Raw genomic sequence first — 13,958 nt, 5'->3', positions numbered from 1 at the left:
TCGGCTTGGTCCTGGGGAGCCCAAGGCAGGGCTGTAGCGTTGGGCACCTCTGCTGCGGGCAGGCTTGAGCGACCAGGGGCAGAATATGGTCAGTGCTTTGATTCGAACCCAAGGGGACTTCAGAGCTCTTGGCCCATGCGGGATACGGAGCCCCTGAAAGGCAAAGCAGTATTTGCTAATGCAGAAAGGGGGGGCTGTTGGGTGCTGGCTGCCGGTGGAAGGAAATCAGATGTTCTCTGCAAGAAGAGGAGCGCTGGTAGGAGCAGCAGAAAGCCAGAGCTGATAGCAGTCCTTCCCCTGGAGGAAGCAGCTCCATGAAATATTGATGGGATTCACACGCAGCAGACGAGCGGTGTGAGCTGCATTGCAGAGCTCGGAGCCGTGCAGCCGGGAAGGCAGCGGCTGCTGGGTGATGGGAAAAGCTCCTTTCCACAGCCCCTCCGTGCCGGTGGAGATGGGTACCAGCCCTGGCCCCATCGCGGCGGTGCAAGCCCTCGGTGCCCGAGCACGAGGCGAGGGGTTGGGGTCTGAGCACGGATGATCCCATCCCCAACCCATCCCAGGGACCACCAAAGGCCCCGGGCTGGTTTCTTACCTCCCCGCTGCCTCCCCATGGAAGTGGCCCAGTTTTCGGGGCCGCACGGCTGCAGCATCACGCTAGCCAAGGCGGCTGCTGGTGGTGGCCACGCACCTGCCCATGCACGTCCCCAGTGAGGTCCTGCTCCCTCCCAAGCTGTCCGTCGTGGCCAAAACCAGCACCGGGGTGCAGCCAACACAGAGGCACCGAGCTCTGCCCTGCGGGAGCCTGGTCCAGGCAGCACGTCTACGGGATGAGACCGGACCATCAGGGATGCCGCGGTGCTTGCCGCAGTGCCACGAGCCCTCGTCTGCTGGGCAGCTAACCCAGCCGGAGGGGCTCAACGGGAGCTGGCCATCCCCCAGCCGCAGCCCCGCTGTGGCTTTTGCTCCTCTGATTCTTTTATGTTGCCTAGGAAACGACGGGATTCAGCACAGATCTGATTTAACCGAGCGGCAGACGTCACGCAGGGACACGGGGGAAAGGGACGGCGTGGTCAGGGCACTGGCCCTGCGCTCCTGGTGTCTTGGAGGGGGCTTAGCCCAAGATCAGGCCACCAGGCAGGGGCGGACATGGGCGTCCCCGGCTCCCACGCTCGTCCCCCCATGAAAGATGTCCACGAGGTGGGTGTGGGAAGACGCCGTGTTCCTGCCTGTCCCTCCCGGAGATACTCGGTTCCCTGTCCTGGTGCTCCCGGACGGATCCCGTCTGCCAGGAGCATCACTTCTGCTGGAGCTGCGGCACCCAGGCTGGCTGGAGATGGACACGTGCTTCGTGCATGGGCACGGCCAGGAAATCACCGTGGCCGAGGCGCGTGTGGACGCGGCCGGGACCGAGGAAGATGCGCGCTCCAGCACGGGACAGTCGATTCTGGCGTGTCACGCTGTCCCTGCCGGGGCTGTGCTGGAGACCGCCGGGCAGGGCTGCAGCTCCGGTTATCTATCGCTCCCGGTCCATCCCTGTGTACAGGAGCAGCACGGAGGAGCGTGCCCGCAGCAGAAAGGCTGTTCAGACCCGGCCTGCTCCCAGGCGCGAGGCACACCATCCCGCTGCTTATCCCAGGAGAGATGCGATGCGTCCCTTGGGTCACTGGAGGAGCTGGTCTCCAGGAAGCCATCTCTCAGCCCGTAGGGATGTCCCCAGGCCACAGCATCGGCCACTGTCACCACCGTCCCGTCGGCAGGTCTGCGCAGGGGACCGACCTCTTCGCCCGCGCCACGACCACCAGCACTGCCCGTCCCGGCGGAAAGCCTCCGGCTGCCGCAGACAGACCGGGCTGCGCCGTCGCCTTCTCGGCAAAGCCCCGCGTGCCGGGGCACCGCTAACGCAAGCGGCTCCTGGTGCTGCTCTGCCATCCCTCCGGAGAGCAGCTCCAGCGCCGCATGGAGTGGCTGAGCAGCTCCGGTGTTTTGTCCTCCTGCTCCCACCTGGACCGGAGCAACCCGGCAGGAGCATGCCGCGGGGTTTGTCCCGTGGCCCTCCTCCTCCTCCTCCTCCTCCTCCCTGGCGCAGGCTTGCTAAAGCTTGTCGTATGGCAGTCAGGCCTTTTACCAGGGGCACGGGCAGGGGCTGGAGCACCCTCGGGCAGGGGCTGCTCCCACCGGATCCCCGAGCGCAGCCCTGGCTCGGCCCCATCCGAACTGCTCCCCTCTAAGCTCCACTCTTCCCACAAATGGAGCACATTCAGACCCATCCTTTCATTTCGAGGTTTCTATTTCCCATGGAGATTGCGCAGGAGGATTAACGCTGTGCCTCCGGCCTGTTTCAGCCAGAACGTGACTTTTATAACCCGCCTGAGCAATGAGATGCGTAACTCCAGTAGCTGGAGTTACTTGCAAGTTCTCAGCTCATGGGCAGTGAATTATACCTCTTGCCGGGCAATTAAGTTTATATGAGCAACTGCCTATCAAACCCGAAGCAATTAATTAGAATTAAGTACTTTTAGGGGAAATAAGCCCTTGCCTTACTTCCCAATACAAGGAGGAGCACGTGCTTGCGAGCTGCGCTGCCGCGGCTTGCCCCGGCGCGTTGTGCCCTGCCCGGGACTGGCAGGGCCTTGTAGCGGCAGCTCTAGCAAGCTTTTCTTTTCCCCAAAAGCGCTGATTTTAGGGCCTACCTGTTCCAGACGTCAGCAGCATTTCAGCGCTCTCCCTCCAGGCTGGAGGCAGCCCCAGCACGGGGGGGTCCGGAGGCTGGAGGGGCAGCCCGGGGGCGAGAGGACCTGCAGCCCCACTGCTGGGGCTTTCCAACCCCGTCTCTCCCTGGGGACGCCCACCTTGGGGGCTTTAGGGAACAGACAGCCCCCGAAATCCCTCTACCCCCCTTCCCCGGCGAGGCAGCATCACAGCCAGCCCCACCTCCGGGTGCTCATTTATCACCTCCCTCCTCCTCGTCTCCCCACCCGCCGTCAAGGGCCGTTCCCCACCTGCGTGGGGGCACCCACCGGGCTCCTCCCTCCTTCCCCAGAGCCTTTGTCAAAGCACCCAGTTTTTCCCATCAATATTTTGCCCCCCGTTTCTATCTCAGTGGGATATTTGGGGCCAGAGCTCCCTGGCAGCCCCGGGTTGTTCCTCGCCGCGCGCGGTCCCTGACACCGTCCGGTCACGGGGATGCGCCAGCAGCGGGACCGCACAGTCCTGTTGCCTCCCTGGCATCGCCCGTGATCCCCCACCCTCTGTGCTACCCTCGCTCCCCGCTTTTCCCGGCCCTGCCATCCCCCGGCAGGTCCGTGACGCCCGGCTGGGGGGACCCAGCGGGGTCATCGGGCGCCCGAAGCCCGGCACAGGGATGTCCCCAGCCCTGCTGAGACACATCCCACCCCGCTGGACCGCTCTGCCCCTGCTTGGGGCTGGGAGGAGAACTGGGTCAGCGATGTAACCATGGAGATGCTGAAGGAGATGCTGAAGCAGCGCCGGCACAGCCCCGCTCTCCAGAACCCTTTAAAGATTAACCAGACCCGTCACCCTCCGTCTCCAGCCAGGGATGGGGCTGGGGGGCTGAGCATCCTCGGCGGGGAGAGCGGGGCAGGCGCTGCCCAGTCCTCCTCCACCTGCGCAGGGCGGTAAGATGCCTCCGTCTCCTCTTTTCCTTTGGGGTGTGAGTGCAGGGAGGGCTCGGCCGCGGTAGGGTAGCCTCACCGGGGCTCCTGCACCGCGGCGGCGATCGAAACGCAACGGGGAACCCGTTTTTCCGCCGGTCGCGCTTGTCTGCGTGTTGTGCGTCGGTGCTGGGCGCTGGCTGCCTGGCTGCCGAGCGGCGGAGCAGCCGGGGGGATGCTACAGCCATGACACCTCTCCCGGCTGCTCAGCCGGTGCCCGGTGGCTCCGTGCATCCCACAGCCATCCCAGCCCGCGGGGGAACCGGGGCTGGTTCACCGGAGAACTTCTCGGCGCTGGCGGTGGTGGTTGTTTCCTGCGAGGACGGTGCGTGGTGGCGGTAAGCGCTGGCGGGGGCTGCGGGCGCTGTCCCCCACCCCGGTGGCTTGGGGACGTGTTTCCGTGGCAGGGAAGGAGGGGGCTTGCATGCGATCCAGCCGCTGCTGGAGCCGTGCGTTGGTTTGTTCTGAGAATCCCGGTGTTTTGCAATATAGAGAATAAATAAAATACAGAGGGGGGGGGGGCGGAGGAAGGGAAACCTGGTGCTGTTCCCTGCATCCCCCACCCACTGCCGGGGAAGGGGACCCAGGAAAGGGAGAGGCAGCATCAGGGCTGCCAGTGCCGGCCGAGGATGCTGTCGCGGTGCCGAGGCCGGCTCGGCGGTGGGAGCCGCGGGCTCCGGTGCTCTTGGTGCTTGGGCACGGTCTCCGGCCGAGCTTGTCTCGGCAGCCAGTGCCAGGCACCTCCCCGATCTCCCCGTCCGGCACCTGCTCCCGCAGAGGCCAGAAGCAGGTTGGGGAAAGAGATGAGGGGTAAAATCACGGGCAGGGTAAAGAAAATCCTTCCTTTGGGCTGAGGAGCGTGCGCTCCCCTTCCTTTGCAGTGGATCATCCTTGTGTGTGTTGCATTGGAAACGATCCCGTGAGCGCTGTGCTCTCCTGATCTAATTTGCTTCCACCAGAGCCCGGTGCTCTCCCGACGGCTGAAGCGCCGAGCGGGGAAAACGGCAGCGGGAGCCTTTTGTGTTTTCCTGCCCGTAGAAATAACAGGGCTTGGTCGTGCCACAGCTCTTCTTGCCCACGATGCCGCGTGGAGAGGCCTGAGCTGGGCGCTGCGCCCGGCTGAGCCCTCGTGCAAAGGGACGTGCATTTGTTTAGGCACAGTCTAATGCCAGGTTTGCAGGTGGGGAAACTGAGGCACGGGGAAGGGAAGCGGCGTGCGACCGAGGGTGCGCTGGGGCTGCGTTTGGGGAAGCGGCTGGGATCCGTTCCTTGCGGCAGCCGCTTCCAAAGAGAAACCCCAGCCCTTGCGAGCGGCCGCAGCGGGTTTGGAGCCCGGAGGGTGCCTGGAGAGCGGCGGGTGGCATCCGAAAACGCTCGTCCCAAAGGTCCCAAAGGTCGCGGCTCAGCCCCAACCCCTCCTCGAGCAGACGCTGAGCGTAGGGCGAGCGCTGCTGCTGCTCTCGCCTGTCTCGGCTTCCCGTCAGCACGTGGCCACGGAGCTGGTGCTCACCCGGTGCCGACAGCTTTATCCCAGGGGCTCGAGCCCTCGTGCAAGCGTCTGCTCGGCAGCGAAGGCAGAAAATCCCACGGGCACGCGCGCGCACGAGGGGAAGCACGGGCTACAGTCGTGGTGTACCCCAAATCTCGCCGAAAGCAGGCGGCCGTGCCAGGATCCTGCTCAGCGACAAGCAGCACCGGGCACGAGGAGCGGAAGGTGAAATGGGTGGGTCGCTGCCACGCGCTGAGGGAGCCTGGGCAGAGCAGGAGAGGAAACCACCAGCCAGAAGGGAAACGTGGGACGGCTGCTGCTCTCTGGGAGCTCATTAATGATATTAATGACTAATCGCCCACTTGCCCCTGTTTGCATCCCTTCTGTAATTGATAAATCCGCCAGCACAGCAGCGCTGGAGCCCAGCCCGCGGCTCCCATTGCTCAGCCTGGCCGTGCCCCTGCGAAGCTCCTTCCCCCATGGCAATGGGCGGTGAAGCCCCCTGCCTTGCCCCACTCCCCCGTTCCCGGCCATAACTTATCCTCTCTGTTTATGGCTGTCTCTCTTGAAAAAGAAATATTTTTCCAGGCGCTGCCTCCATCCATTACCATAAAGTGGCTTCACTTGGCCTGGAGTTAATAATTCACCTTTCCTTGGAAGATGGATGCTCTCGTCCCGCTGGAGTTTAAATATTCATGGGGAAGGGAAGGCAGCGACTGCCGCGCCACGCGGGAGGTCTGGCAGCCGCGTCGCAGCCTCTGCCGCTGGCAAACGCCCCGGTCCCCGGCAGCGCGGCACCCCGGCACCCTCGGCGCATCGGCGGGGCCCCTCCAGGCAGCGGCTGCTGCCGGGGCTTGGCGGTGGACCCCAGCAGCAGCCCGGCGTGGGTTCCTGGGCCGGGGTCAGATCCAGCCCCCGTGGCGGGCAGCCGTCTCGGGGTGGAGCGGAGGCATGCCCGGAGCAGCACGTAGGGATGCTGCAGCTGCGGTTCGGAGAGGGAGACGCGCGGGAGGAACTCTGCTAGTTGTGATCTCGCCTGGTCGCCTTCAGCGGGGGCGGACGGGGCTGTCCCCAGGCCTCAGGGTCCCCTCCTGCTCCCAAGCCAGGCGGGTTGGTGATGCACCGAGCCCTCTGCCCGCCGATGGGTCTCTCCTGGCCGTCAGGGGCTGCCCGGGTCCCCGCCGGGTGCTGGGGCAGGGCTGGTGGGTCCACCCCGTGAGCCGGCTGCACGGGGGGGTCCCGCACCCCTTCCCTCGCCGCACCCTGCCCCAGCCCCTGCCCCCACGGGTGGGGAAAAATGGTCCCGATGGGTTGCGCCACCTGAATTTCACGGCTTTGTAAGCGCCTCGGGGGACCGTCCATCCCCGCGGGGCTCTTCTGGGCGGGAGCGCGGTGACACGGCCAGTGCCCCCGCCCAGCGGGTGCCGGCCTTGACACATCCCCTGGCTTCCCCCCCCGCAGCTGATCCCACCCAGCAGAGCCGGGGCCGGCGAGCGCGCGAGCGGCTGACCATGTTCAACGGGGATGCCAGCTCCTCGGCGGCCAGGAATGTCATCCGCAGCTCCAGCATCAGCGGTGAGATGTACAACATCGAGAAGAGCGCGCGGGGCAGCGCCGACTCCGTCACCGTCACTGCCAGCAAGAAGAGGCGCTCCAGCCTGGGCGCCAAGATGGTGGCCATCGTGGGGCTGTCCCAGTGGAGCAAGAGCACGCTGCAGCTCAACCAGACCGGTGAGCTGCCGCGGGCCCCCCAGCGCTGCCGGGCCCCCCAGCTCGGCCCTTGGCTTTTAGGAGAAGTGCACGCTCCCGGCTACCCAAAGCAACGCTCTAGCTGCCCGTGTCTGATGGAGACACCTAAAAAAGCCCGTTGTAAACCCCCCCGGCACACCGGCACTTCTCCACGTGCCAAAACCATTTGCAAACCTGCAGCGGGGACGTTGCCGGAGCTCTGCCAGCACGGGGGCTCTGGGCTCAGCGTCCCCCCCAGTAACGGCCAGTCCCGGCTGCGGACAGGGAGGGAGGGAGGGACCTCGGAGAAAGGACTTGTCAAACAGTCTGCCTCTGGGAAATATTTAAATGCTTAAAATAGCTTTTTAAAGGGCGGGGAAAGCAAAAGGTTCATTTTAGTGCAGCCTTTTTTTCTAGTTATTGCTTTTTTATTCTGGTTCTTGTGGCATTTCGTGATTTGGGAGATGTTCTATAAAGAGAGGAGTTAATTTAGAGCCCTCCAGCCCTGCACATCCGAGGTGTTGCTGAGGGGGTATAATTATCCCCAAAAGCCAAGCAAAAAGTGCCGGAGCCGGGCAGAACCGCGCCTGGGGACGGCAGGACCGGGACCGTCCCGGCTGCCGGTGCCCCGGTGAGCAGCGCCCGCTCCGGGGGGGCTGCCAGGATGAGGCAGACGCTTCCCCGGGGCCAGCCCCGAATTAGCAAGCCCAACCTGACTCCCCCAGGAGCAGCCGTGGCGCGGTGCCGGCACACACGTGCTCACGCGGCAGGAGCGGGGCTGCCGGCGAAGCCGGGGCTGCCGGCAGTGCCGGGGGTGGATGCTTGGGCCGCACTCCTCCTTCTGCCATCTGCCACCGCCTGGGACGCGCGGTGGCGGGGACGGTGTGACCGCACGGAGAAAGGGAGACTTCGCTGATCGGTCAGCGTCGGGGCTGCGCCCGCTTGCGGCACTGGGGGTGCCCACGGGGGGACCGTCCCCCGTGGCACGGGGACATCGGCACGTGTCGATGGGGCCCTGGGGCTTTTGGAGGCTGGGAGGTGGCTCTGCAGCAGCACGGGCCAGGCGGCGGGCTGGGATGGCGGCAGCACACGTGAGCTGAGTCTGGCAGGTCTCGGCACACGGGGGAGGCGACCGAGGTGCAGGTGGGGCTCTCGGCCGTGCAAAGGCACGACGACATCAGCGCTGAGCGAGGGCTGCGGGGAGACGGGGCTGGGACACGGGGAGCGTGGGCAGCCCGTGGCTCTCCAGCACGCGTGAGCGGCACCGGGACACGTGCCCGTGCGGGGTCCTGCAGGGCTTCATCCCAGGGAAAGGTTGCGTAAATCACAGCGAATAACGTACCGAAGGCGGGGAGCAGCACATGGGGAGGCTCTGGCTGTGCCTGGCACCCCGGTTCTTCCGTCTGGTTTGACGCCCGCCCCGCGGGAGGGTCCGGGGGCAGCGAGCGCTTCCCGGGCTCACCCCCCCCCCCCCCGTCTTGGCTTCCAGAGGGCGGCCCCAAAAAGCTGCGCAGCAACATCCGGAGGAGCACGGAGACCGGCATCGCGGTGGAGATGAGGACCAGGGTCACCCGGCAAGGCAGCCGGGAATCCACCGACGGCAGCACCAACAGCAACAGCTCCGACGGCACGTAAGGCACCGCGGCGTGGCATGGGGGGACGGGAGCTGGGGCTGGGCACCCTCCCTGTGCTCCCGGAGGATCTCGCTTGAGACCCGGCAGCCCGATGCTCCACAAAGGCCCTCTGCTCTCCCCGGGCAGGTTCATCTTCCCCACGACCCGGCTGGGTGCCGAGAGCCAGTTCAGTGACTTCCTCGACGGGCTGGGGCCGGGCCAGCTGGTGGGACGGCAGACGCTGGCCACCCCGCCGATGGGTGAGTGCCGGCCGAGGGGGTCCCTGCCCGGGGAGGGGGATGCCGTCGCCAGCCCCGCAGAGCAAGGGCTGCGGCTTGCCTGGCGCGGGGCTGGGCGGCGCAGGAAGATGCTCCAGCGAGAGGGAAGGGGCCGCGGGGTGGAAAGCGGCCGCACGCTCCTCCGCAGGGCACCGGCGCCGGGGACCGGATCCCGGCAGCGTCCCTCGCTGCCGCGCGCGCGCCGGCTCGGTGCATGGCTTGGAGATGCTCTGGCCTTCCCCTGCTGCTCCCGCTGCCGGCTCCGCGAGGGGAGGGAACGGCCCACGCGGGGCTCAGGGCAGGACACCGCAGGGGAAGCAGCCGCTCTGCCTTTTCCCGAGGTCTCTTGTGCCCGCGTGCTGTGCAGCAGCTCCTCCGAGCATCCCGCTGCAGAGGGGAGCCGACGAAACCGGGGTGTGTTCCGTTTTTCCCTTTTGAATCCGAAACGGCTGTAGAAAGTTGCGCCCCAAGTCTGAATTTCCAGCCAGCAGCAGCGTGTCCCCGGCTGCTCCCAGGGCACGCCGGGGTGTCTGCCCCGTGTCCTGCTGAGGGGCCGGAGCTGCCAGGAGCGGGGAGAGCTGCCCCGGGGGGTCACAGTAACCGGGGTACCCCAGGGGCACCCCGTCCTGCCCCCCGGCCCCGCAGCACAGGGACCTGGTCCTGCTGGCCCTGCATAAACCCCCGGTGGGAGGGAAGGGACGGGAAGGGAAGGGGGCAGTTGGACCCCTCTGGGCTTGCCCACCTTCCCCGGGAGGGGACACCACCGGCTTCCCTTGGGGCAAGGTCCCGCAGTGCCCGCGGCACGCCGAATCCCTACGGCTCCTGCCGTTCCCCCGCCGCGGCATCAGCTCGTTCCTCTCCCGCCGGCCGGTTCCTCGCGCAGCCCCCGGCGCCGGCCCCGACTCGCTGTTGAAATGCCAAGTGTGTTTTGAGAACATCCAGGTTCATCTCGCTCCTATTAAACCCCGCTGGGACCTCAGCTTGCCCCTTCCCCGTCCCCACTCCCCTCCCCGGGGCCACAAGGCAGCGAGCGACGGGGACCCGCCAGCCAAGGGACATACGTACGTACGAGCAGGACAGCGTAAGCGGGAGAACAACTTCACACCGAGCTCAAGAGGCGCCCGGCCATGTTTTTTCCTGCAGATGCCCCTCCGCGGGGAGCGGGGAAGGACCCCCGTGAAGTGCCCCGGGGAGACAGGGGCTGGCGGGTGCTGGCCCCAGTGGGGTGCGCAGCCACTGACCCCTCCTGCCCCAGCCTCTCCTGCTCTTGCCGGAATCTTGCCTGCCCCCGGCTGAGGGCATCGCCCGGCCAAGGCACAGCCCCGGTTCATCCCAGCCCCTTCTCCCATCACGAGGGAAAAAAAAAAATCCCCCTGCAAGGCTGCCGTGGGATGGAGCTGGCGGGGGGGGCAGGGAGGAGGGGGCTGTTACCCTGTTCTCTCCTCGCTGCTCAAATCCGAGCGTCTTCACATCAGCTCGGCTTTGTCCTTCCTCCCAATTCCCAATAAATCACGCACCCGGTGGCGGGATGCTCGGTGTGCTTGAGCGCTGGGTGCTGAGGATGGGGAGCAGGCGGCGGCGTGGGGGTGCCGAGGCTGCCAGCCCTGGAGATGACATCTCCCCCCTGCTTTTTGGCAGCACCAAAAGGGAGAGCTGGTGGGGACCAGCCCAGCCCAGGGCTGCGGCCGTCCCCGGTGGGAGGCGGCCATGGGGGAGGCTGCTGAGCGCGTCTCGTTCCTCCGCCTAGGCGATGTCCACGTCGGCATGGCCGACCGGAACGGGCAGCTGGAGGTGGAGGTGATCCAGGCAAGGGGACTCATCCCGAAGATGGGCTCCAAGAGCATCCCTGGTAGGTGGCTGGAGAGGGAAGGGGTCAGGGACGGAGCGGGAGCGATGGGGACGGGCGCTGTGCCGGGACCACCACAGGAGCCTGTTCCTCACCCGTTTTCCAACGCAGCCACCTATGTGAAAGTCTACCTGTTGGAGAACGGCGTCTGCCTGGCCAAGAAGAAGACCAAGGTGGTGAAGAAAACCTGCGACCCATCGTACCAGCAGCCTCTGCTCTTCGAGGAGAGCCCCCAGGGCAAAGTCCTGCAGGTGACGTACTCCCCGCACAGATACCTGGGGACAGGGAGGGATTAGGGGAGCAAGGACAGGGCACAGAAAGCCAGCGGCCCCACCGCTCTCCTTTAGACTGCAGCCTCCCCGTCCCGATCGCGGCGGGTCCTTCCCGGCCGGGCACGCCGAGTTTGCCGAGTTTTCCCCAACCAGCGAGCGGGGCAGCTCCCCTAACGCCTTCTCTGCCCCCCAGGTGATCGTCTGGGGAGATTACGGGCGCATGGACCACAAGTGCTTCATGGGCATGGCCCAGATCGTCTTGGAGGAGCTCGATCTCTCCAGCACGGTCATGGGCTGGTACAAACTCTTCCCCACCTCCTCGCTGGCCGACTCCAGCATCGGACCTCTGACGCGCCGCCTCTCCCAGTCCTCCCTGGAGAGCTCCACCAGCCCCTCCTGCCCGTAGGCGGCAGGTTGGTGGGAGAGGCCGGGAGGGGAAAGATGTCCTGACCTACCAAAACTGTTAGTGGATAGCTGTAAATATCCTGTCCTCCTCCCCCCCCCCCCCCCTTTTTTTTTTTTTTTAAATCTCCTTCCCGAAACAAACCCACTCCTGACACGCTCCTCCCCGAGCACGTGTCCCGGCGCGCAGAGGGGGACGTCGGAGAGGGAGCGAGGGCCGTGTGTTTTGAGGCAGGGGGAAAGAGAAGCAAAAAAAAAAAAAACAAAAAACCCCCATGAGGCAGACGGAGGGCCGCGACTGCCGACCGATCCCGAGACTGTTACCGCACCTCGTCCCGTCACCCCGTCGGAAAGGAATCGAAGCGACGCGTTTCTCTCCTCACCACCCGGCGAGAGCATCTGGGGCTGATTCATTCAGCGCCGCTGCAAGCAGCATGTTGACGAGGTTTCTTTTCCTCCGATTTTGTTTCCTTGCCTCTGAGGAAAAGGTAGCTTTTCAAAGAACAAAACCTCAGAAAAAAAATCCAACTCAGCACTACTGTTTTTTTTTTTTCCCGAGGAATGTAGCATCTTCTATTATGTAGCTTGCCACGTGCTAACAACACACTCACTCTCTTCAATATCTAAGAGACTCCGGATTGACCGGAAACATCTGCCAGTCACTTCCCGTTTGTTCGTTTTCCGACACAAATCCTGCCACACTGAGCGAGCACTTCTGGTGGCCATTTTTCTTCTTTTTTTAATTGTTTTTTTTTCGGTAGCATGTAGCCTGTGACCAGTGACATTGCCAAAGGGAGAGAGAACAGAAGAAGGTGCACTCGCCTCACCTAAGCATACGCTGGTCTTCTCCTCATGTTTCACCACTGACCGTGGTCTTGTACAGCCAAAGCAAGACCCAAAATATAAACTCTGTGATGCCTCACGTGAAAATTCGAGTCAGGAGAAGGTGACTCGATGGAACGGGAGTACCGTGATGCTGGTTGATCGTCTGGCTCCCAGCCCCTTCCTCCCACGAGGGCCAGCTCGAGGTCTGGGATGCTCTCCTGGGGTCTGGGATGCTCTCCTGGGGTCTGGGATGCTCTCCTGGGGTCTGGGATGCTCTCCTCGGGTCTGGGATGCTCTCCTCGATACCTGAATTTCAAGTAGGAGCAGAGGGTTTGCCAGACCCCGCGGCTGGACGCACCTTTCTCCAACTCTCGACTTGTTGGTACGCTACAGGGGAACATCTCAACAGCATCTTCTGCTGATCTGGAATTAGGGTGACTGAGAGGTTACGAACAAAGGACTAAATGCTTGGAATTTATTATCAGGATGAGTGTTTTGGGTTTTTTGTTTGTATGTTTTGTTTGTTTGTTTTTAAAGCAGCATTTTGGTTCCCCCCGAGGGACCAGTTCTTGTAGCAAAACCGAGAATTACGGAAGCTTTTTTTGAAGGTGCCTAATGAAATTTGCTGAAAATACTCAGGGGAGACACCACTAGAAACTCTGGTTTCTTCATAAAATATACTTCACACAATGACTGTCCTAAAGGATCAGTTTCCAAAAGAGAGAAAAAAAACCAACACAGCAAAAGATGAGCAGTCTTGAGACTGGAAGAGGACAAAAGGTTAGTGGGGAATTTTTACTGACCAGGTGGCTCTGACCTTCAGTCTTTAACGCAAATCACCCCACAGCACGGTTGGGATTTTTTACAATTATTTATTGGCAAAGCAGAGGATTTCACAACGCGCAGAGCACAACAAAACCAACCTGCCGTTCTCCTGGTGACGCCAGGAACGATGAACCAGCTCGAACCTGTTGCCACAACGGAACAAAACCAAACCTGAAGGAAAAGACTGCTGCGATGAAGCTGTCCCCTCCACAAACCCAAAACTCCACTGCTCGGCGGCTGGTTTACCCGCCGCCGCCACGATTTGAGAGACATCGTGACAAGGAATTTCAGCTGCTATCGTGGACTTTGGATCTTTACCAGACGAAAATCGCTGTAGACCTCTGAGGAAGAGAGTGGGCTGGATGCTGCTGATGGGGGATGGAGAGGGGTCTGCCTCGAGACCCCAGTGCCTGCCTTGTAAAAGATGAAATCCTCGTCTGCTAGAGCGGTAAGTGCTTTTTTCAAGCAATAGGCACCGATTTCTGAGCTCGTGCTGGATGGCGACGCGTAGGACGGCGGGATGCCCTAACCCTCTCAAGCGGTTTGAGGAAGCAAACTCAGCGCCCTGACTGCTGAAACAGGAACAAACAAGGTTTGAACACGACGTTCCTTCCAGAGCACGAAGCAGTTATACGAGGTCAACGACGCCTGGACGAGGCTAAACTTTCTCTGCCCCGGCGTGCTGCGTTTTTGAATATACGTGAGGGAAGGCATCTTAAGAGGAAAAGCCTTTTGCTCCTTTAAGCTAACATTATTTGCTTTTGCTTTACCAGCTCTATTTCAATGGCCAAAACGACAAATCTGCCTGTGGTGGGACAATAACCACGTCTGCAGGGAAAGGGAATAGCAGCGTGGGCAGAGCAGGGAGCTCCGCAGGTATTTTCTGCTCACTGGTGTGGACACAGCGTCCCACCCCCTTCCCCTTCCAGCACGGAGCTCGCTGGCTGTAAATTTCTCCAGCGAGTTTTACTGCAGAGCTTTACTGCTCCCTCTCTCCGCGAGCAAC

At 63.0% G+C, this 13,958-nt stretch overlaps 1 protein-coding gene and 1 long non-coding RNA gene across 2 annotated transcripts; one reads left to right on the top strand and one right to left on the bottom strand.

The window, feature by feature from the left end:
• Positions 1–6,641: 6,641 nt before the first annotated feature.
• Positions 6,642–11,490, top strand: RIMS3 (regulating synaptic membrane exocytosis 3). Its single transcript, XM_075522436.1, has 6 exons — positions 6,642–6,894; positions 8,381–8,522; positions 8,652–8,764; positions 10,530–10,631; positions 10,740–10,879; positions 11,094–11,490. The coding sequence occupies exons 1-6, from the start codon at positions 6,675–6,677 to the stop codon at positions 11,304–11,306; spliced, it is 930 nt and encodes a 309-aa protein (XP_075378551.1). The 5' UTR covers positions 6,642–6,674; the 3' UTR covers positions 11,307–11,490.
• On the bottom strand, positions 10,253–11,897 carry LOC142419444 (uncharacterized). Its single transcript, XR_012778552.1, has 3 exons — positions 11,632–11,897; positions 10,760–10,903; positions 10,253–10,639 (listed from the first exon to the last, which is right to left on the bottom strand). It is a non-coding gene; the product is annotated as an uncharacterized LOC142419444 (long non-coding RNA).
• Positions 11,898–13,958: the final 2,061 nt, after the last annotated feature.

The sequence above is a fragment of the Mycteria americana genome, chromosome 21 (genome assembly GCF_035582795.1).
Source record: "Mycteria americana isolate JAX WOST 10 ecotype Jacksonville Zoo and Gardens chromosome 21, USCA_MyAme_1.0, whole genome shotgun sequence".
Taxonomy (NCBI): Eukaryota; Metazoa; Chordata; class Aves; order Ciconiiformes; family Ciconiidae; genus Mycteria; species Mycteria americana.
This window is presented reverse-complemented; position numbering and strand designations above follow the sequence as displayed.